This window comes from Accipiter gentilis, chromosome 5 (assembly GCF_929443795.1).
Source record: "Accipiter gentilis chromosome 5, bAccGen1.1, whole genome shotgun sequence".
NCBI classification, from domain to species: Eukaryota; Metazoa; Chordata; class Aves; order Accipitriformes; family Accipitridae; genus Astur; species Astur gentilis.
Window position 1 is genome coordinate 6,974,199 of NC_064884.1, and position 22,590 is coordinate 6,996,788.

The 22,590-nt window shown below is 42.9% G+C and overlaps 2 protein-coding genes across 2 annotated transcripts in view; one reads left to right on the forward strand and one right to left on the reverse strand.

Annotated features, from left to right (window-relative positions):
• Positions 1 to 22,590, reverse strand: part of ZW10 (zw10 kinetochore protein) — a 563,481-nt gene that overhangs the window by 415,929 nt on the left and 124,962 nt on the right. The window lies entirely within an intron of this gene.
• ANKK1 (ankyrin repeat and kinase domain containing 1) lies at positions 1,239 to 10,781 on the forward strand. The gene is made up of 8 exons (XM_049799556.1): positions 1,239 to 1,426; positions 5,544 to 5,838; positions 6,249 to 6,400; positions 7,328 to 7,377; positions 7,475 to 7,630; positions 7,900 to 8,018; positions 9,005 to 9,050; positions 9,433 to 10,781. Exons 1-8 carry the CDS (start codon positions 1,239 to 1,241, stop codon positions 10,779 to 10,781), a joined length of 2,355 nt encoding a protein of 784 aa, XP_049655513.1.

The window sequence follows — 22,590 nt, forward strand, 5'->3', positions numbered from 1 at the left end:
CGGTACCCGGGCCGGAAGCATCACAATTGGTGGGCAACTCTTGGGGAGGAGCAGGGAATCAGCAACAATCACGTGTCAGACTCGAATGCCTTTTTTTCCCCCTAAAAAGCTGCAGAGCCTGGCTGGCTTTTTTCCTTTTTCTTTTCCTTCTTTCCTTAAAGCCTTGCAGTTGTGAGTGATGGGCCATTGCCAGAGCACTTCATGTCAAATGCAGTGGAGAAGTAGCTTGTGCTTCCACCTGGATCTGATACGCAGCTAAAAACTCCAAGTCAAGACTTGATGGCAATTACCCTTCAGAAATACTAATTATTATTTGCATTGCAGTAGCACTGAGGAAACCAGCACCACGATGTATTTGGCATTGACTTACCTACAGAGATAGTCCCTGTGCTAAGTCTTGAAAGACGTGTATGCACAAGACCCAGACGAGTGTCATTAAACCCTTTTTACAGCTGGGGGGTCAAGGCATAAAGCAACTAAAAGCATGCGTGCTGTTACTAGTGCTCACACAGTAATAGTTAAACTGCTCAGACCAGCTCTTCAGTTTTCTCCTGTTTCTTCAAATGCCCCTTGCAGGCATTTGACAGCATACTTTATCCCTGAGGTAACCACGCTGGCTCACCATGTTTGTTGTATTTCTGTTTAAGTATTTTCTCAGTTTCATGCACTCACGTTCGCCACATGCTAGTTCTGGGGTCTCTTCTGTTCTTTATCTTTCTGGAGAGTTTTCCACTTCTTCATCCAGTTCATGTGTGCAATGCTGCACAGGAGCCTGGTGGATTTCTCTCTGTGTAAAGCCTTTCTTCCCTTTCAGTATCCGTCTGCCTCGCTTTCACCCAGCATATACTGATGCCTCAGGCGAGGAATCCCATCTTCAGCACAGTGCAATTGCTAAAGGATTGTTGCATTGTGCGATTTTTCATCTTATATTCTTTCAGCATTTGCCCACCCAGTGCTCGATGCTAGAGAGGAGGGCAGCCTTATGGAAATGTAGACACATATCCAGCCTGGCCAGGCTCTGCACAGTAGCCTGGCATGAGTGCCTGGAATTAAGCGATGCAGCTCCTCTGCATACCAAATGAGAGTGACACTTAGGATCCACCTCTTGGCAGTAACTAGCATGGCTCATCTCAGGTAACTCCCTACGTCCCTATGCAAGTCAGAAGTAGGAAGAGCTCCTTTATTCTTCTCTGATACCGCCTGAGCAGGAGGCAGACAGCCAGGCTGACTTTTCTGTCATGACTTCGGAGAGAGACCGGCAACTGGGCAGTTTAACTGTCTTTAATAAGGACGATTTTGAAGAAGACTGGGTTAAAGTGGCCAGTGGAGGCTTTGGGCATGTGTACCAAGTCAAGCACAAGAGGTGGAGAACAGTTTATGCAGTGAAGTGCTCCCCGTATCTGCTGCAGGACACCAGCGTGGAGAGGTAACTGCGGTCTCTTCTAGCTCAGCAGTTCAAACTGTCAGTTAGAGCCATCTATGGTGAATTGGTGCTAAAACTCTGAAGGAAATGTTCACATGGCTTCTTCTCCCTGGGAAGTCAAGTTTTTGGTTCCCAAAGGGAGTGGAAAACCCACTACTGATCTGGAGTTTTGCTTCTCTTTCTTCTTATGTGTGTATGTGCATGTGCAGGTGGGAAAAGAACACTTACTCAGAACAGTTAGTGTTGAAATCTGGAGGCTGAAGTAGGCATCTTAAACTAAACATGGGCACGTGGATAAAAGCAGCCTGATTACTTATTTGCAGCTTTCGCTGGACATTGGGACTAATGGGTATCTATTAAACTAAATTAGTCACTAAAGTCACCAGATTTAAAGCTGAGGGACAGAGAATTTCCAGCTGGTTTTGCTGGCCTCACAAAGCACTCTGCTCCCTCACTTACCCTCCAGACATGTTCTTTTCTCTTGATGGTGCATCTGCACCTTCAGTTTACTTTTTGCTGTGTCTCTCACCTGCAGAGACTTCTCTGCTGACTACCTTGGGTCTGGAGATAGAACAAAGCCAGGTAATTGCAACTACTGCCAATACCACATACAATATAGGCAATCCTGATCTAAAAACTGAGTCAATGAAGTTACTTATTCTCAAATTTTATTCTGTTCAAGTTGGAAGGAACCTGCCTAGTTAAAAATCACATGCTTGTATGACTTCTTGTCATGTTACTGACAACAACTGAGATGGTTCAATTTGAGCAGTGACTGTCCTCTTTCGTTTGCACTGCTTATGCTCTTCAGGTACTACGTTTGCATTTCATTTTCTTTTTGGGGAAAAAAAAATGAGTCAAGTTAATCAGTTTTACTTCTGCATATATTAATTCTAGTAAATTTATTCATATGGCTTTCATGGATTATATCAACTCCTAGTGTACACTCCAGAAGAACGGTTGAATGTGAACAGAAACATTCATGGGGTTTTTTTGTTGTTGTTATTTTTAAAAACAACATTTCTGCGATCACCAGGATTTGAAAGCCTAAATCTGAAAATCTGAGTTTGGGAAAAATGTCTAACAGTTCATGTGCCTTTAATAGTTACTGTACTGGTGTCCTAGGGACTGAAGTTGCACTATTTTGTCATTAAAATAACTTTGCGCTCCAACATAGTGTTATAAAAGGCTTTCCTACCCCTTACTTATATCTAAACAGCCTTGAGGCTGCTCTGACTTACATTATACTTTTCAGTAACCCCTGTGAGTTCTGGATTACAAGACAAGGCCGTGCTGTCCTGCACTATGGCCGTGCCAAAAATCCTTCCTTTCGGGGGGGTGGGGGGGTGGGTGTTGTAAGAAGGGCCAGCACTGGTCCTGTAGTGTTGTGCATCTGGGGTGTATGGTTCAATGACTGTTTCTGCTTGCTTTAGAATGTTTCCACGTTTGTGAGAGGCAGACCTTCAGTGTGCAGTTTGTCTAATGCACACATACCCACAGAAAACATCTTTGAGTGCATTGCATATGAGTCTGTCATAAGCCTTTTCATGTGTATTATAAAATGGTTCTGGTTTATCTGTCAGCACTAAGTACAAGCCCCAAATGCAAAGCTGAAAGTTTCCAGGCCACTCAGTGCTTTGAAAAAAGCACAGCAGCTCAGATGTCTGGTAAGGGGGCCAAAGGAGGCGAAAGTTTCAGAGGAGCTTTTAAAAGTCCTTAGCACTCCTGTCTCTGGGCTTGTAAAAACAATGTGTCTCGTCAGTAGCTATGAATGGAGACAATGGTGTGGTGACTTCCATCTGCTCACATTGGTGATGCGTAACCAACTGCTTTGCACTGTTCCTTCAAAATGATGGCGCAAATTGACAGCCAGTTTATTAACCGTGGATGGTTTTGCTTGTCAGGAGAAAACAGGAGATGGATTTTGTGGGATGATGGAAGACATCCCTGTGGGCACGTGAAAGCAAGGAGGGCAGGTGCTCTGTGAATGCCACTGAATCTATGTATCACCTGAGAGAAGGAAAGAGAGTGGGTGGAAGATGGCTCTCGCCTCAACTTCTGTCAGCTGCAAAGGCTCATAGTTCGCAGGTCTGTTGAGGCTGAGGAGAGAAAAAAAAATCACAGGGAATCCACAGAAAAGAAAATACAGCCACAGATGCAGCCACAGTATTTTCCAGAGGGTTGAAACACTCAGATTCTTATATGGGAATCACTTTGGGGCTCTTGCTTTTCTCCCTTACAAGCCTCATTTCTTGGGGCTCCCTTTGCTTGTCCAACATCCACCTTCTCGCTGTACCTTCTCACGTATCTGTGCTAATGGTGCAAATGCCTCCCCCTGGGCTAATCTCACTCCCTCTGTTACTTCCCACAATCCTGATCCACCACAGGATCCAGCATAACCTTCTGTGCAGGTCAGCTCCCACCAGCCCCTGGGGTGCCTGGGAGGGAGGCACACAGGAGCTGTGCCCAGAGATTCTGTCCCAGGAAGGGAACCAGAAATCACAGAAGTCACTTTTTCTCCACACGCATCATTTTCCTGGGAGGGGGAAGAATCAATCTATCTGCAACCCTCTACGCTGCAGGTTGCAACTTCTTCCTGTGCTAACCCTTTCTCCCGCAGTGGGAAAGATAATACCTGAGACTCCTCAATACAGAGGTACGTTTTACTGTGGGGAGCCTGCTAGAGGAAGTCTGGCAGAAGGATTTGCTTAGCTGAACTATGTTTAGAGCTATTAGTGGCCTGGCATAATGTTGCAAGCTCAGATTCATTCCCAGGGTGTTCTTTTTAAATGCAGTTTTGGCACTTTACTGCTTGGCTGCTGTCAGCATGCTCTGGGCATCCCAACTCGTTCAGCAGGTTGGGAAATGTAAAGATTTAGTGAAACAGGTCTGCCAAAACTGGCAACAATGGACAGACATGTCTAGACTCCCTTTGGGACCAGATTCACCATGCTCACGGACAGAAAGCTGCAGGCAGAGGCATAGGTATAGGTATGCCAAGCCTCCACGTACTCAAGCTCAGTACGTTAGTGTGTCTGCCGGCAAGCAGTGTGCAGGCTGTCACTGAGGCTACCCTGTGGACTTGTGGTGTATGAAAAAGGCATGGCTCACCATGTGTCCTGGTTTCAGCTGGGATAGAGTTAATTGTCTTCCTAGTAGCTGGTACAGTGCTATGTTTTTGAGCTAGATATGAGAAGAATGTTGATAACACTGGTGTTTTCAGTTGTTGCTAAGTAATGTTTAGTCTAAAGTCAAGGATTTTTCAGCTTCTCATGCCCAGCCATCGAGAAAGCTGGAGGGGCACAAGAAGTTGGGACAGGACACAGCCGGGGCAGCTGACCCAAACTGGCCAACAGGGTATTCTATACCATGTGATGTCACATCTAGTATATAAACTAGGGGGAGTGGGGGCGGGGGGATCGCCACTCGGGGACTAACGGGGCGTCGATCGGCGGGTGGTGAGGAATTGCACTGTGCATCATTTGTATATTCCAATCCTTTTATCACTACTGCTGTCACTTTATTAGTGTTATCATTATTGTTTTTTTCTATTCTATTAAACTGTTCTTATCTCAACCCACAAGTTTTACTACTTTTCCTGATTTTCTCCCCCATCTCACTGGGTGGGGGGGAGTGAGTGAGCAGCTGTGTGGTGCTTAGGTGCTGGCTGGGGTTAAACCACGACACCATGCTGTGCCTGCTCCCGACATCATGCTTTCAGGAGCATCCCTTGGGAATTTCACCACAGTGTGAAAACGAGCACGTGGACAAGGCTTTCTGTGATCACTGAAGGTCTCCTAAGAGCTGGACTAAGGTGGGAGTTTTGATCTCTTTCTCTAGGAGCCTAGTGGTTGAATTTGCCCAAACAATCCTCGGCTCATTTTGAAAAGTCGTAACACCTTGTATGTTAGATTTTAGTCTGCAAAAGATCATGATGTGGTTGCATTATCACCAGTTCAAGGGGCAAATTGGAATGAATCGTTTTGGGGTAGGCAGGGCTGCTTGGAAAGGCTAGATACCACTAACCTACTATACCATAACTTAGCTTGTGAACCGACTGATACCATTTCTTGGTTCCACGTTTTTTGTTTTGTTTGTTTTGTGTTTCCCCCCCTCCCAGGACCAGTATGAACTGTCTAATGGAAGAGGCAACCAAGATGGAGAAAATCAAATTCCAGCACATTGTCACTATCTATGGGGTCTGCAACAGCCCTTTGGGGATAGTGATGGAATATATGGCGAGAGGGTCCTTGGAGAAAATTCTTCCCACTCACAAAATGTCATGGCAGCTCAAATTCCGGGTTATCCATGAGATGGGCTTGGCTATGAATTTCCTGCATAGCATGACACCTCCTTTGCTGCACTTAGATCTAAAACCAGGGAACATTCTCCTAGATGGGAATATGCATGTCAAGGTATGACCTTAATTCTGTGTTTGTAGGGACAGGTTATTTCTCAAATATGAGAAACGTTATTTTTGCCAAATGAGTCCAGAATCCTAGTAAGTTAGGTTCTTCAGGAACACTCAATGAAAGATTGACTGGTGGGGCTTATAAGAAGCAGCTGGTAAACAAGGTACCTCCAGATCATACAGGCAATCTGTGCCAGAGCTGGGAACTGAAGGTGCCAACTTAGGAGGAAATGCTGATCTGCTGGACTCGCTGAAAAGCACTGACCGCAATTTTATCAGGATTTTACCAAGTTTCAGCTGCTAGGCACCTCCTCATATCCCTGATCATGAAGGATGGAGGTATCTCCCAGCTAATATAAGGAGGGGTGAGATTGTGAGCATTATGGGGGAGGCTCTCATTTTTTCTGCTTGCAGATCTCGGACTTCGGGCTGTCGAAATGGATGGAGCAGTCTAGCCGAATGCAATATATTGAAAGCTCTGCTTTGAGAGGCACTTTGAGCTACATCCCCCCAGAAATGTTTCTCCAGAACAGCAAGCCCCCAGGAATCAAATATGATGTGTACAGGTAAGGGCTGCCTTTCTGTTCAGAGGTCACACAGGGTTGCCACCTAGCTCTTACACAGAACAAGACTGGCACATTGCCTTGTTTTCTTTATATTCTGGCTCTCTGCCTTCCATAATGGCCTCGGTGGGGAACACACTGGGATTGACGTGTTACTCCAACCTCAGTGGTGGGGACTGAGGGGGAGTGGGATTAGCTGTGGATAATCACCTGTCTCTTACCAGATGCACCTCTGTGCAGCACTGATCGCATGGGAGCTGCAGACATAGAATTACTGCCTTAGGTTCCATCGTAGCCTGTTAGGTTGCTGGAAGTTGTTATAGAAAAGGAGTAAGATTAGAGCACAGAACAGACAGTGTCTGCTTTTTCATAGCAGTTGCTGCTTAGATTAATTTTTATTTTAAAGCAACTGTAATATTGCTTGTCTTCTTTGGTATTCAGCTTCATTTTGGTCAGTAACAAGTGGAGAAAAGTTTTCAACTTTATTTTTTTCCTTTTGGCCAAAGTGCTTTGCAGCCCACTTACAGAAGCTACATGTATACATTCTGGAAATTCATTAGTTCCTTACCCACTACACTACACAGTAACCCAAGACAAGAACCAAAGGAGGATTTGCATGGCCACATGAACTTGCAGTAGTCAGAGGCTATAAAACCCAATGTGAATAAAGTGAAAAATAAGCACTGAGAGCCTGACTTTTACAGGAAACGCTCCAAGTCCCTCATTCACTACACCAACCCTTTTGCTGAGGCATCAGAGATGTGCGTGATAATTCATAAGATCTTGTCCTTTTCCTGTGGGGGATGAAATTCTTCTATCCTGAAGAACATCTTTCCTAATTTTCCCGTTTCCCAAGAAGATGAAAGCAATAAGTGAATTTTATGTTCTTGTACATATGGGAGTGATTGCTCATGATCTCATTGCCTGCAGCTTTGGAATTGTCATTTGGGAGATACTTATGCAGAAGAAACCTTATGCAGGTAAATATGAACACTTCTTACATGCTCTGCACTTATTAAATGTTTATTAAAGTCACCTTCACAGAGATAAAGCCCAGTGCACATTGATTTTTTTCAGGAGCCAACATGATGGCCATTATAGTCAAGGTTGCAGCAGGAAAGAGGCCCTGCCTAGAACCCATCAGTGATGACTGGCCAGGGGAATGCCAGCAGATGGTTGACTTGATGAAGAGGTGTTGGGACCAAGACCCTAAGCAAAGACCAAGCTTTACAGGTGTAGTAGCTGATTGTGATATGGATTAGCCAAGGGTGAGCTGCAGGGATTAACAAGTGAGGGATAAGCTTGCATATAACTCTTTGCCAGTTAAATCACATGTTGCCTTGGAAATGCTTGGTACCCATTTGCTGTCAACACATCCTCTTTCTCCCTCTTTCCTTCGTCCCCATGTGGAGGATACAGGAAGACTTCCACAACCTTGGGTACTAACTGATTTCTGAACATCTGGGTAGTCTGCACAGCTAACAGTCTTTTTGCTCTGGTAGATATCCCTGTAGAAACAGACATGCTGCTGTCACTGATACAGAGCCTTGTAGTAGATCCAGAGAACGAGCGCCTTGTTAGGAAGATGTCCCACAAGCCTGCCATCTCTGGGAACCAGCAGGTGAGGAAGGCTTCCCAGTACCACTCAGGAAATTCCACTGAGTCCTTTCCCTGTTCTTACCAGTTCTTGAGAATGTGTTTCCTCCCTCATCACTGTTTATCATCAGGCAACAAGGGCACCTCAGCAACCTTTGCACTGTGTGTTTGCATAGGTTATACATCTGTAATTCATTTGTGGGGACAGGAAACTTGCAAATAAATTTAGAAAGCTGGCCAGTGTGCTAAATGACAGACAGTCCGAGAGGAAGACCCTTTTTTCTATCTGCTCAGATGAAGTGGGTTTATCATGTAGGCCTCAGTCATTAAAAGAAGCTCAGGCAGACACAGAATCACGGGGCTTCTGCTCATAGCACTGGTACATGCATTCAGGTGACCATTTTCCCACTCCATGGAACTGAAGACATTCCAGTTTAAACAACTCTCATGGAAGAAAAAAAGTTTAAAATCCCTGTGTTTCTCTAAGAAAAAAATCAGGTTTCAGGATAGTCATAATTTTAGCCCAGCTACTGGAGTGTAATTGTGCCTAGAAGTCAGCTTCATACAGGCAGAAGTAGCAGTTGAGAACTATTGCTATTTTGAGGTTTTGCCTAGTTGTGCAGTCAGCAAGAAATGAGATGCCTGAGTATAGAGGATTGAGGAGGTGGGGGTGTTTGGATTCACTATGCAACAGGGAAAATGACTAGCTGGGATGCTGCCATGGGCACGTGCTGCAGTAAGGAAGTAGAATATATGTATGTTTGGGAGCAAAGTAGTGAAGAGGAGGCAAGTCTCATTGATATCCAGAGATCATTTTCAGGCTCCCACATTCATGTTAGCATCATGATTTGCTCTGCTGAGTTTTGGACGCAATAACAAGATTGGGTAAAAACAACTCGAATGATAATACAAAATTCTAGAGCAGTAGCAAAGAACTATGTCCAAACCTTATAGAATGCAAATAAACAACTTTGTCTTACGGCTTTTTCTTTTCCCCTTCCTGAAAACGAGAGTGACAAAGAAGAGTTCACCTTCCCCAGAGACACCAGAAGTGGTGGTAAGTAGGGGACTTCCTTTATAATTCAAAAATAAAGCAGGGGAAACCTACAAAAAATAGACTATTTCTTTGCTCTCCGCTGATATGGATGTGGCTCAAGAAAGTTTTCCATGTGGGTGACTTTTCTTTTTAAGTTAAGGAAAATTAACTATACAGGAAATAGCAGATATAGTTCCTGTGAGGGAGAGGCCAAATGTCTCACTGCTTTCTAAAAGACTGCATGTAGCAGACTTGCCTCATTTCATATTCCCTATCTCTAAAAATTACTTTTATTTCATTTCATACTATGAAGATTCACGTGCTCTCCCTCCCATCTTGTGTACACCAAGCTATTTCACTTGGTCTTACTCTCTTTCTCCTGTTTTGTTTCTCTTGCCTTTAGAAACTGATAATCAGGAGGTTCATATCCCACCTTCTTACAGTGAGGTTGAAAGTCCAGAGGACATCCTGTCTGAGGAAATCTTTAGAGTCCATGAAAATGGCCTCACATTACTTCACCTTATGGTGATCCAGGGAAATGTGGAAAAGGTGAAGTTTCTCCTGAGCTGTAAAGCCAATGTGAACAGCCAGGTAGTCTGTGGCTACACCCCGCTCATTATGGCTGTTCAGAAGAGGTCGCCAGAGATCTGCTCAGTTCTGATAGAGCATGATGCAGACATCAATATGCCTGATGACGATGGCTGGACACCTCTTCACTTCGCTGCTCAGAATGGGGATGATAGAATTGTACGCCTCTTGCTGGACCACCAGGCACAGGTAAATGCTCAAGAGCATGATGGGTGGACCCCTCTGCACTTGGCATCACAGAACAACTTTGAGAATGTGGCCCGAGTACTGCTATCTCGCCAGGCTGACTCCAACACCCAGGAGGTTGATGGGAAAACTGCCCTCCATGTGGCAGCTTGCTTTGGACATGTAAGTTTGGTGAAACTGCTTGCCAGTCAAGGAGCAGACCTGGAGAAAAAACAGAAGAACCATAGAACCCCACTTCATGTTGCTGTGGAGAGGGGGAAGTTCAGGGTAGTCCATTATTTGCTGAAGAATGGGACCTCTGTCAACAGCCTGGACCAAAATCATTACAGTGCCCTGCACCTGGCTGTGGTGAGAGGGAAGTACCTCATCTGTGAGAAGCTCATCAAATACGGAGCCAATGTGGAGCTGAGGACAGACAAAGGTTGGACTCCCCTGCATCTGGCTTCTTTCAAAGGACACATTGAAATCATCCACCTGCTAAAAGATAGCCATGCCAAACTGAATGCCAAAGGAAGCATGGACTGGACACCACTTCACTTGGCTACTCGCTACAGTGATGAGCCGGTAGTCTGTGAGCTATTGAGATGTGGGGCAGATCCCAACATTGCTGAGAAGTCAGAGTGGGCCCCCCTCCATTTTGCAGTCCAGAGGGGCTCCTTTTTGACTGTCATCAATCTTCTGGAGTGCAAGGCAGATGTCAATGCTAAGAACAAAGTGGGTTGGACACCCTTGCACCTCGCTGTCCTTAAGGGCAATATGGCCATTATAAAGACCTTGATTAAGGCTGGTGCTCTGCTTGACGTGGAAGATATCACTGGCTGTACAGCCCTCCAGTTGGCAATTAGACATCAGAGAGAAAACATCATTACGCTGCTTCAAGGCAAGGACTTGCTGATAAATAAATCAGGGAATAGGACTCTGGTGAATGATGCTAAGATTTCAAGACCTAAATTTGTTCCAGGAAGGACAGATTTGTAGATTCATCAGGTGTGGTATTTGAGACTTGCATTTTCCAATAGCAAGTGCTATGCCTTAAACCACCATATCCTGTCACCTGGTGATTACAGGAAAATACTTTTTTTTTTTTCTTTTTCTTTTTTAAATGGAAGTTTCTAAGCATGAGCCCTAAAAAAGTAAAAGAAAATGGAGCTGCAGAAGGAAGCCGACAAGTTATTTTCCAGAGGCTGACCAAGCTTGTAGAACATTTTGGCTTGGTGATGCTGGCTTTAGGCAATGCTTTCCTGTTTTAATACTTACAGTGCAGGGATGGAGATTGGTATATGTACTCCCTTTTCATATGGGCAATGCTGAAACTGTGCATAGCAACCCATATATACATGTCTTCCACAGATTTTATTGGGTTTATTCCATGTTTTCCTACAGAGAAAATTGGTGTAAAATGGCCTTGGCACAGGTGGGAATTGAATCATGAGATTCTCACCTGCTGCTGGAAATAGACACTAAGCATATGGTACAGCAATGTGTCAGATTTTCTGACATCTCATTTTTGTAACAAGAATAAAATAAAACAAGGAAGGAAGAAAAATCACTAGTAGAAAGTATTTAAATATATGCAACACAGAGAAAAAGAAATTCCAGAATAATTCCACTCCATCCCTTCAGAACAAAAGAGCCAAGAGCTATTTTCCTAAGCATTCAAATTACTTACTGACCACCTCCACACTTCAGACTTTAAACACTGAGGTTGCCATTAGAAAGATGGCTTTAAGGATAAGCCAAAAAGTGAGTGCAGTTCTGAAACCTGTTCCCTGCCACGAGGGCACCGAATAACCTCCAGTCTTAACTACAAAATGCTGCTGTGGGAGTTTCATGGAATGGTTGAAAGAGTTCCTCAGAAAAGCGGTATCTAATTTGGGTTAGCCTTTTTTTGTATTACCTTAAAAGGCTAGTCTCTAAGAACCCTTGTGTAGTCTTTGAGGAGATGGCATCTTCTGGAAAGCAGTGCTGGATCTATTGCCTAGATTCAACCTTTTCTGCTGAAAATATGTATGCCTCTGAGTATGTTTCTGTGGATGAGTAGAACAGCTTTGTGACAAATGCATCCTATTTTTATGTTTGGCCCTATCTGTGGGAGTTATTTTTGGAGTTGAAGAATCAGGGAAATTGCTCAACACTAAGTTAGGTAGCAGTATAGGTCACTCAGTATGCTGGCTGGAGAGCAAAGGAGGCATTTTAGCCCCAAAGTAGTCATCACTTAACAGTTGATACACAAGAGAACTGGCTATTTTCAGGTCAAGGTTTAAGTCACGTCTCTGCTGGGAAATAATTCTTGATCTCTATCAGGAAGATGTTCTAGAGCTTCATTACTTCTCTGGAGAACATAACGGTCTTCATGGATTTGATTCTTTTGCCACCGTAAGTAGCACTTGTATGCAGCTTATGATAATCCTACCATGATTTGCTAAGCACTTCCAAAATGTGCCAGGGATGATGACTTTCTTTCATCATCTTAGCTGGAAAGATGCTGCAATGTAAACAAATAATCCACAGCTCTGCAGGGGAGAAGATGCATCTTTCCTGGTGGACACTCCTGGTGGGAGTCATTACTTTAGCAAGTGTTCCTTTTTATGCTTTATAGATGGTGAAAAAGAAAAGTCTATTTGTGCATGCAGTGCACTTCAGGTCCCAGCAAGTAAGCTAAAGCAATTAACACAAACATGTAATTTGCTTCCTACAGTGAGAGAATGGTGGGCTCCAGACAAATAGGCTTACTAGGTCTGAACAGACAGCTGTTAAAGCTCCAAATAGCTGTGCTTGGGCTGAAAAGAAATATACCTGTTCTGGAGACCTTCTCCTCTAGTTGAATGTCAGTAATTCTTGTTTGCTCTGCTGGTATTCCAGTGTCGTCTTTAGTGTTTTAGCCATGCAGAAATGTTGCACTGGTTCTTTACTTGTGCGAACGAGGGTGAATGGCATATGAAAGGGAGTTCCTTTTCAGCTCTGGCCAACAACTAGAATTGCTCTAGTACCAGCAGGTTCTGTTCAGTGGCTTCCTCTAGGCTTGGTGTGTCTAACAAATGCTTGTTGTCCAGGAAAAGCTGGCAGTTGTTTGATCAGGACAAAGAACATCAGGTTTAAAATGCTCTACTGAGAACTAAGCTATATTGTGATGTGTGAGTCATAACTATATTTCATTGTTCGATACAGCATGCTTTTCCTTAGTTTAGTTTTAACCCACTGAAGCTCTCTGGACTATGCTAAATAAAAATCAGGAAGGATGATTGTAATGACAATGCCTGCTATTAAAAATTTCTTAGTCACTTCTCCTGCATTTATTTTCCTTTTGACATTTGACCAGTTGAGCATATCATGAGGATATTATTATAAACTGGGTAGAGATGGGGGCAGCCTGCCTCCCCAAGGGCAGGCTATGGGCTGCTTTTCTGTGGGAGAGATTGGATCAGCTGAAACTCTGAAGAACTGCAAATGTGGGAGCAACATGCTTTCCTGAACCACAAAGGCAGGAAGCTGCCCAGTTTACTCTCTCCTCCTATTGCAGGGCATAGAAGTCTTTGGCTTCCAGGCTTGCCTCCTGCTTGAATGGGGGGTCTGCTATCCTGCCTTCCACAGTGGGAATACAATTAGTATCTGCGCAATATGGCCTTGCAATTATCTGCCTTCAGATCTTGAAGGAAGCCTTCCAAATTTTTTGTATGACAAAAAGGTTTTCTTCTGGCTGTGTACAAGAGACCAACTTCATTACATTTTGAAGGGATATAGTTGATGTTGCTTTCAATGGAACAATTTTCTGTGGGGAAATGGATGATGTTACTTATGGAAAATGGTGAAGTGATTCATGAAGTGCTGCCTGATAACATCCAAATCTTGAGAAGGTTAAAAAGCCCAACCTCTACGAGCTTCATTTTCATTTTTACATTAACTTAAAATATTAATGTATATTTGAACTGTGTTTTTCAGGATGCTTTGACACCAAAGCAAAACCTTTAGATATTATCTTAAAATGTATTATATTAAAATGATTCATTTTTAGCATTTGCCATTGGTGAAGCAAGGAGCTATGCAGGTTATGAGTTGAAATGCTGGAGAGGTTTTATTTTGCAGGGACCTTAAAAATGCACCCTTTTTCCAACAAAAACAAGCTTGAGGTATTCAGAAATTCCTTGAGAATGGAAATAGTATTTGCCTACCTGCTCACGCTGTCTACCTTCCAGAGTCAGCTTATGATGCAAATTTTCAAAGGGATGGAGGAGGAAAGGGGACGTACAGAGCAGCATTAGAGGCTGCTATAATTGAGACGAAGGAACTGTAAGCTTGTGCACTTCATATAAAATAGAGTGAACTTTCCATCATCTGTGCTAATATCTCCCCAGTTTTCTTCCTTTCTTTTCCCAGTTGTATCTCCCTAAAGGACACCTTGTGTAACGTAAAGATTGCATACACATAAACTGGATTATTTCAGACGACTCCCAGTTTTGTTCTTGTTCATGGATGATGTTAACTTTTGTAAGAATGGAGCACTATGGACAGAGAGAGCATCTGCAGAATTGCCCTTCAGATGATGGGAGGGTGTCACTTGTTCAATACAGTCCCCATTCTTTTTTTTAGCCATTATAGTATTTCCCTGCCAAAGAGCTAAAGCCATCTGTTTAGCTTTGAAGCCTAGCTCTGAAATCCAGAGCTGTTTCCCAGTGTTGGCTGCTAAATGTGCCCTGTCTTCAGTCCAGGGCATGGACACAGGCAGTATTTTGAAAGAGGCTGTTCTGCTGCTAGTGCTTTTTCTTAGTCATCAGTTGAAGTGGGAGAGAGGAAGGATAATGACATCTTTTGCATTAAGTCTGTGCCCAAGGAATTGAGAGAGGGCAGTTAATTGAAGACTAAATGCCAAGGTCCCAAGTGACTCTCAGAATGCCACACTCCTCCAATGGACCTTTCACACACAGAGGTGCCTGGGTGAGGTTATCCATTTCTCATTCATTAATCAGGAAAAGCCCGCAATTTAATGCACTGAAACTAGTCACAATTATTGAGCTCTGTGAAATGATACAGTTCTTGTTCTGTCTGCTCTCTGTGCTTCTCAGTGCCTTGATATGAGCCTGACATTCAAGATGGTTTTATTACTTGCATCATGGGGGTAGCAGGACGTGGCTATTTCTGATGGGTTTGTGTCACAGGAGGATGAAAAAGGCAATACCTTTGCACACATCTTGCTGAGGTTATAGTTACGTTCTTGGATTCTGTGGCATGCTGAAGGCAAATTGCATTACATGTCATCAACAATAGCAAAATCAGGGATGGATGTCTAGCTAACACCCCCACACGCATTCTGGGGGAAAGTTCTTTCATAGTAACACCTGCAATGGTAATAGTTAAACTTTGCCCCCATAAGGGTGTCCTTCAACACCTCACATTCAGACATTCTCATGAGGTGCCCTAGCTTTATTATTTAACACGAGTATTTTGAAACAAGTACATTTGTTGTTTGTTTAACTGCAATTGGGCAGCAGCGAGCTGTTTCCAAAGCTCTCCAGAGAGCATTCAGGGTTGCACAGCAAGCATCTTTTCTCTTAAGTTTGGCAAAATGGGGAGCCTGGGAGATTGGTGGCCCAGCCAGCCTTATAGCTATCAGGCATCTGTTGGGAGGCTCACAGGACATGGCAGACAGGAGAAACCACAGGCCTGGGTTCAAGAAGGAGAGAGAGAAGGAAGAAGCTGCTGAAAAGTTAGCATGGGAGGCCTGTTTTGCTTTGCCTTTGTGTTAAAGATTAAGATGAGCCTAAACTTGACCTGCTGCTGGTGGTGGCTTCTGTGTGGGGTGGAGAGGATAGGTGGTTTCTCTGTGGAAAAGCCCCATTAGCACCAGTAGCGCTGACCACAGCAGTGCCTGGGGCTCTGGCAGGGAGAGCAGGACTCAAACCCATGCAGCTGCTGATGCCATGTGCTGTGCTGCAGAAACAGCGCTCCTCATGCTTAGCCTCAAACAGAGGGGTGTTTGTAGCAAATCTGAAGCTTCGCCTCTAATTAAAATGTCATACTTCTCATACTCAAACAGCCTGGAAATCTCTTGCTGAGACCTAAGCTGTTTAGCTGTTGTTAAGCTGTCAAAGGCATAATGTTAAAGAAGTATGAGGCATAGACAGATAGCTCTCCCTTGGTGTGACATTTTTACTCCAATATCACTTTGAAGATGTTTTTCTTAGCAGTGATGCTTGAAATTCTGCAAGATGATGGATGTGATTGGCAGCAGGAGTACTTGTCTCCCTGTAGTAGTAAGGTCTTAAAGAAAGAAAAAAAAATCAACAGCCCAAATAACAACCCAGAACCTCAGTGCCAACTGAACTAAGTCCAGGGAGGGGTTTTGTGGTTTGGGGTTTTTTTTGGTGGAGTTTTTTGTGGTTGGTTTGGTTTAGTTTTTTTTAAAACGCATGCTCTCAAGGGCTCAAATTTGTGACAGGAACCTCTGGTGTTTATTTTACTCCTTTTAATCTCTAGGTAGCAGATGGGGGGGGGGGGGGGGGGGAAGTAAGGCATGAAGGATTGACTTCTGCCTGCTGTGCACAGTGCATTTTTCCCAGTTTGTCTGCATTGATCACAACTGTTGCTTTCATCGAGATGTAGAGACATGAGAATTAAAAGCAGCATGGTTCACTTCCCTGTGCCTTATCCATATGTATGCACTTGTTTGCTGATCTCTGTGTATTCCTACATGTGATGGCATTTGTGATAGCTGAGGGGAATAATAGAAAAGCAGTTGGGGAGCATGCTGATGTGATATGGAAAATTAAGGACTTTCAATTTTATATCATTTTTTTTTGAAGTATCAGTATATGTTTTTACATATTTGACCTCAAGGTCAGCTAATGTCACGTGATCTTTTCTTGCTTATCCCTCTTCTTGAGAAGTGAAGTTGAAAGGTTTAGGATACCAGAATCCCTCATAAATGCTGAACAACGACAGGCATTGAAGGTTTAATTATTCAGTAAGGATAATTTGGGTTTTATTCTTGATGTTTATGTCCAGCTCTGAAAACTCTGCAGCTGAAATATAGAAGGCAGGTTGTATGGGTCTTCAGAAACCTTGGCTCAGCTGTGAATGCTGAGCTTTTGGAAAACTTCTGGCTTTACTGTACCAGTGACTCCACCAGCTGCTTGTCAGACAGGAACAAAGGCAGATGTTCTCAACTGTCACTTGGTTAAAATGCAAAACTGGGAGGGGGGGAGCGTGGATTTGTTTTTCATACAAGACAGCCTAGATCCTCTTTTGAGGACCTCTGCATGGTAACATAAATGGTAATTATAATAATATCTGTCTTCAGACTCAGGACACTAGTAATCTTGTGATTTGATAAATATTATCCAATAGTGTCAACTAACTGTATTAAATGAGCAGGATGTTAGAAATAGGGAATTAGCCTAGAGTTTATCTTCTCTTTAAAATTTGCAAAGAGAAAACCAAACCAAGAAGTGTCCCATTCAAGTTATGTTCTATTGGAACCTTGATAATACACCATGTGTTGCTTGGTAACCAGTCCCAAGTAGAACAAAGAGGACACTCAGAAGAGTCTTCCCTGGCATAATAATACCTTGCAATTAGGACCAGCACAGAAAGAAAAAGCTATCACAAGGAAGCAGTGCTCAGCTGTACTCTAATCTAGGGAGGATCCTTAAATGGCAATTTCACAACAAAGCATAGGATATTCTGGATTCATTTCTGCTGTGCAGGTTGCTGCATTTGAAACTTTGGTCCTAGAGCTGCTTGCATTTACCTGGTTTGCACAGAGATAATCCGCTCTTGAAATGTTCTGCAAAATGGCAGCTGTGGGCATCGTCCAAAGTAGGAAATGACTGGCTGGAAGACATACTTCAGACACTTAGACCTTTTCTGTACAGCTCTTTCTCTTAACTTTAGCTGTATTGATTCAGCTGGGGAAAGTGAATGTCTCCACTGCTTAATATAATTTGAAATATTTACACAGAAAAAAGAAATCCAATTGCCAATGCAGCAGCTCATTTCTGTCATCACTCTGACAGAAAAACAAAACTCAGCTCATATGTCATAGAATGTTCTCTAGAAGAGCTTAATTAAATTTATAATGAAAATAACAGGGGATTGAGAAGACACAAGGGAAATACATTCCTCTTGCAGAGCATTACAGAGGTGATAGAAGGAATGTGCAGAGAAAATTACCTGTTTGCTGCTCAGTTTCTATAGAAATTAAATGAGTCTTTACAAACTCTGGAAAACAGCCTCCACTTTGTGACTGTGCAACTTGCAGCTTGTTATTTCTAAAATTAATCGTAGGTCTCCATCCCCCCCCTTTTTCCCTTGTTCAAATACATTTTAGTCTTTTGTCCCTGTGGATAAATATACTGATGATTGTATCACGTTCTTAACCAAGAACTGCCAACGCTGACAGCCAAAGCAGCACATGTCAGCAGTGTCTTTTGAGGGGAGCAGTAACAGGACATAAATCTTCTAAACAGCTCATTTAAGTGCACCATTTAGACTCTTCAAAAGATCAAAATTGTTGACCCTTAGGCCTCACAAAAATAAGGTATCCAAAGTTGCTTTGGTGAACAGAGTAGTGTTCCTCACTTTGCCACTGATGTTGTTCGGGAAGGCAACTGTAAGATCTTCTGCAGTACAAGATGTTTCTTCTCTCATTAACATTAGCAATGTCTCTCTGGTGAGTCTTGAGTGGAGTGAAAGGACTGCCTGTAGCCTTGGACTGCAAGGATAGCTCTGAGCATTGCCTACAGTATTCCAAACTCGGAAAGAAAGGCTGAGGGTCATGCTGTGGGTCCTTGCTTGCCCATGTTAGGGGCATTTGTACAGCACTTTCAGCAGTGGATTGTCAGCACTCTAAGTTTACATGTAAAAATAATATAAAATTTCACATTAATCTCCTTGTTCCATGTCTAATTTTCTGCAGTGTTATTTCTTCTATTGCATGGTGGGGGGAGTAGATGAAGCTTTCCCAGTGTCTGGAAAAAAAGTGATTGCTGTGATAGGGTTGGGAAGGTCACTGGTCTACCAATGTTTGTAAAAGGCACTGAGATCTGTAGATGGAAAGCAGAAAGGAAGTGCAAGGCTTTATTCTGCATGAGCCCTATGTAGGCCAAACTTACCCTGGCTCTCTTTGGACCTGTGGTCTTGGATCAGAAGTTTCTCTTCTCAATCTGAGAAGTGCCACTGGCAAACAGTGCTGTGCAGCACACATCTGTCAATGATCTCAAATGGCAGGGCTTCCCACGATGTTGTCATTTTTCATAACAGACCTGACTCAAAAGCAACATCTGCCTCTTGCTCAAAAGCAACATCTGCCTCTTGCTCTGAGACTGGAGGCTAGTTCGGTAGAGTTTCAGTTTGGTTTGGGTATGGAACGGGTGGGGTGGGTTAATCTTCTATGACTGAGCTGTTGATTTTCCTACTAGTCACGGTTGATCTGGAGGAGAAATTTCAAGCAGCCTAATGCCTAGAAGCATTTGGATCCAGGGCTTTAGCTGGCAGAATAATGTAGTTCTATAACCCTCCAGTTTGGGTGAAACTTGAAAAAGGGAAGGGAGACAGTGTCTACTGCTGAACAGCCCTGGATTACCCAGTAAGTCTGTATGCAAAGTCTGTGAGCAAATGAATAGAGAATTTGCTAAATACTTTGCTTGTATTTGGTTGTGAAACATAACCATGAGTGGCTTCCTTCTGTAATAGGCATTTCATGTCAGGGAATTCTACAGAGTGTTTAGTCCTTGTCTTCTGATGGGATGACTCAGAAGTGCTACCCAGACCATCTCCACGTCATGTAGCAATTCCAGCCAGCATGAACCATGGGGATAGTTTCAAAACAATTGCTCTTCAAAAACTTCTCTTTCTTTGTTGCTCAAATGCTTCTGGAAATGAAACATCTTACAGCATAAAGGAGCAATGTTCAACTCACATTAGTTTTGTGCATGGTATAAAAAGGTTTTAACATAGCTGAAACCTGGGGTTTCTGTGATTTGTACTTTTGAAACTGAAAACCGAATTAAAGCTAGGCAGACTGAATCTCTGTTATCTGGCATCTCACAGAGTTATAGACCTGCATGTGTAATTGGTGTAATTCATTACTAATTTGATTTCATGGTGGTTTTCATTTAGTCAGCGCTATGCATGGTAGAAGATGATGGAGAATCAGTTCTAGAGGTGACTGGGTTCTCAGGCAATTTCAGATGCCTTTAGTTAATGAAACCCTTGATGCTTACATATGGGGAGGGGGGAGTGCTTTTAAGATATTTCTATATGGATCTGGTTAGGAGACTAATCACAGCAACTTTTACTAGTTTTAAAAAAAAATAAATACACCACCAGTATGATACTTGGGTTTTTGTTCATATTGCTTTACCACTGCCCTTTGCATTGGGCCAAAGGCAGCACTGATCTGATTCCTGTGTGCACTTTCTGAAGCCACCCCGTGCTCTGTTAATTCACTGTCTGTGAACTGTAATTTGGGCATACCGAACCAGCTGTCTGCGTTCAATTTCCACTGCTTCTGTCCAAGAGATCCATGGAGGAATGGTCAGGATGTGACTTTTAACACATACAGTTCTCAACAAACACCACACAAATTCAGTAAAGAGTAAATATATCAACAGAACCAAGGAACGCATCTCACATTCTTACTGGAGGGGTAAAAGCTAGGACTGTTATTGAGTCTTCAGTGCTGTCTGCTTTCTTAGGGCTGTATCTGACTATAAACAATTTTTCACTTGAGAAATTTACAACCTAACTAGCAGAAAGTGAGCAAGTGGAGATTTGCAATGTGTAGCATGGAACAATAAAATTTCTGATGAAAAATGTGTTTGCAGGAGAGATGGTTTTGTCATGATCAAAATGCTTTGTGGACATTTCCATAAAAAGTTTAGGTCTTCTGTAGGGGACTCTTTACAGTAAAATGTTTTGAAATAAAACCTTTCAGCTTGCATTTACGTTTTGCATTGAGAAAACATCAAATATTTTTGTTTCAATACTACTGGATTCAAAATAATTCTCAATGTAAATTGACAGTGCTCTGGCATTTTTCTGATCTGAAATGAAAGCAAATATCACAACTGGAATTTCTTCTGGCTGGCTAGAACTGGTCTCTGAGGTCTTTTTGACAGAAGTGCGATAGGGCAGCTATGAATCTTGTGGGACAGCAGGAGTCGTCATAAGGCTTATTCTGGGGAAAAGAGGAAGTGGCATATCATTTATGAAGAGGGATCACCAGAATGGACTTGTCTCTCACTGATTCTGCATCCTTGCAATATTTGAATTTCTTCCAGAAGAGAGCTGTAGGAATTATCTGGCTTGAGGAGGGTTAATTTTAATTTATGAATAGCATGCACCAAGAGACAAGTCTCATGATTCTCCTAGGAACAGGGTTAGTCATTGCTATTATCTTGTCCCCTCTCCAAAACTGGGGTAAAAAATTGCATAAGGGACTGTTCCCCAAACTAAGGACTACCGTCACTCACAAGTACATGATTTATGGTTCTCTAGCAGTTCTGCAATTTATCCCTCCTAATTCACTGATCAAAATGGCTCTTTGGGAAATAGCATTAAAAGAAAAAAGGCAGTCTTTAATACAGAGAAACAGAGTCCTTATGGGGAAAAAAATCCCAATAGATCTCACTGCAGCAGATATCTGTTCATCTTCTGCTGGCCTTTGGAACTTCTCTTACTGTTTTTGTTATTGATACCTGTGACAGATTAGTCTCCACAGTGGAGAGCAGATGCTGAAGTCCCCTTGTGCTGGATGCTGAACGGTGCTGGGCACCTGCACAGCAGGTAGCAGTGCTTCTTGCCCTGAGGCAACTTTGGTCTAAACAAACAACACATTAAAAGTATGGGAGAAGGGAAGATCAATTGTTCCTGCTGGGAGGAGAAACTGCTCATATGAAGAAGGCATTTTTCTTTGACCATCCTTTTTATTTACAGCTGTATCAATTAGTTGCTCCTTTCTTTTAGCCCAAAAGAAAAGTGCATAGTTTGGTATTCACTGCAGTCCTGGAAAGTTCAGAGCCAGAATTTACCTCACAGGTGGCACTTTGCAACAGCTAGAATGAAATCTCTAGGATTTCAAGGCTTTCCAAATTTTTAATCCAGTTCCACCCCCAGGAAGCTGTCTTCCCAATATCCCATCATCTTCTTGTGTTTCATTTGCAAAGCCATTCATAAGGAAAGACAGAAGAATGGAAGGTTGTCAGTGTTTCTTGCCCTTCAGATCATTCAGTTTTACTGCAGAGTCTGGTAGGAGGATGGTCCAGAGTGGGAGAGGGTGAGGGAAAGAAAAAAATCTTTCCCCCAATAACAGATTATCTGCATAAATTCAATGTGGGCAGGTGGATGTCATGCTCTGGGAAGGAATTAAAGAGTTCTAGTCTTTTCTCAGCACGAATTTCTCCAAGGTATTACCTGCATGCCCAGTCACATCTCACTTGCAGAATGATCTCTTCTATTGGTATGAATCTGGTCATAAGATCATATGGTCATAGCAGAGCGTCATTCAAATTGCACCTCCTTCTTGGTATTCCATATGTATGCTGGTAAATGCATGCTGCTTTTCTTCTCTATAGTGTCTGTTGCTCTCTTCTTGATTTTAAAAATTACCTTCATTAAAACTCAGACTCTGTAATTTTTGTCCTGTCTCCACCCTGGTGTAAGACCTCAGATCTTTCAGCTGATCCAAATTTGTCTGAGCCTTGACCTTTTCATTCCCTGCTGTCTCCAAATTGCTTGGCATACTTTATCACATAAATGGATCTTCAAAGACTGTGTGTGTGATGCTGCATTG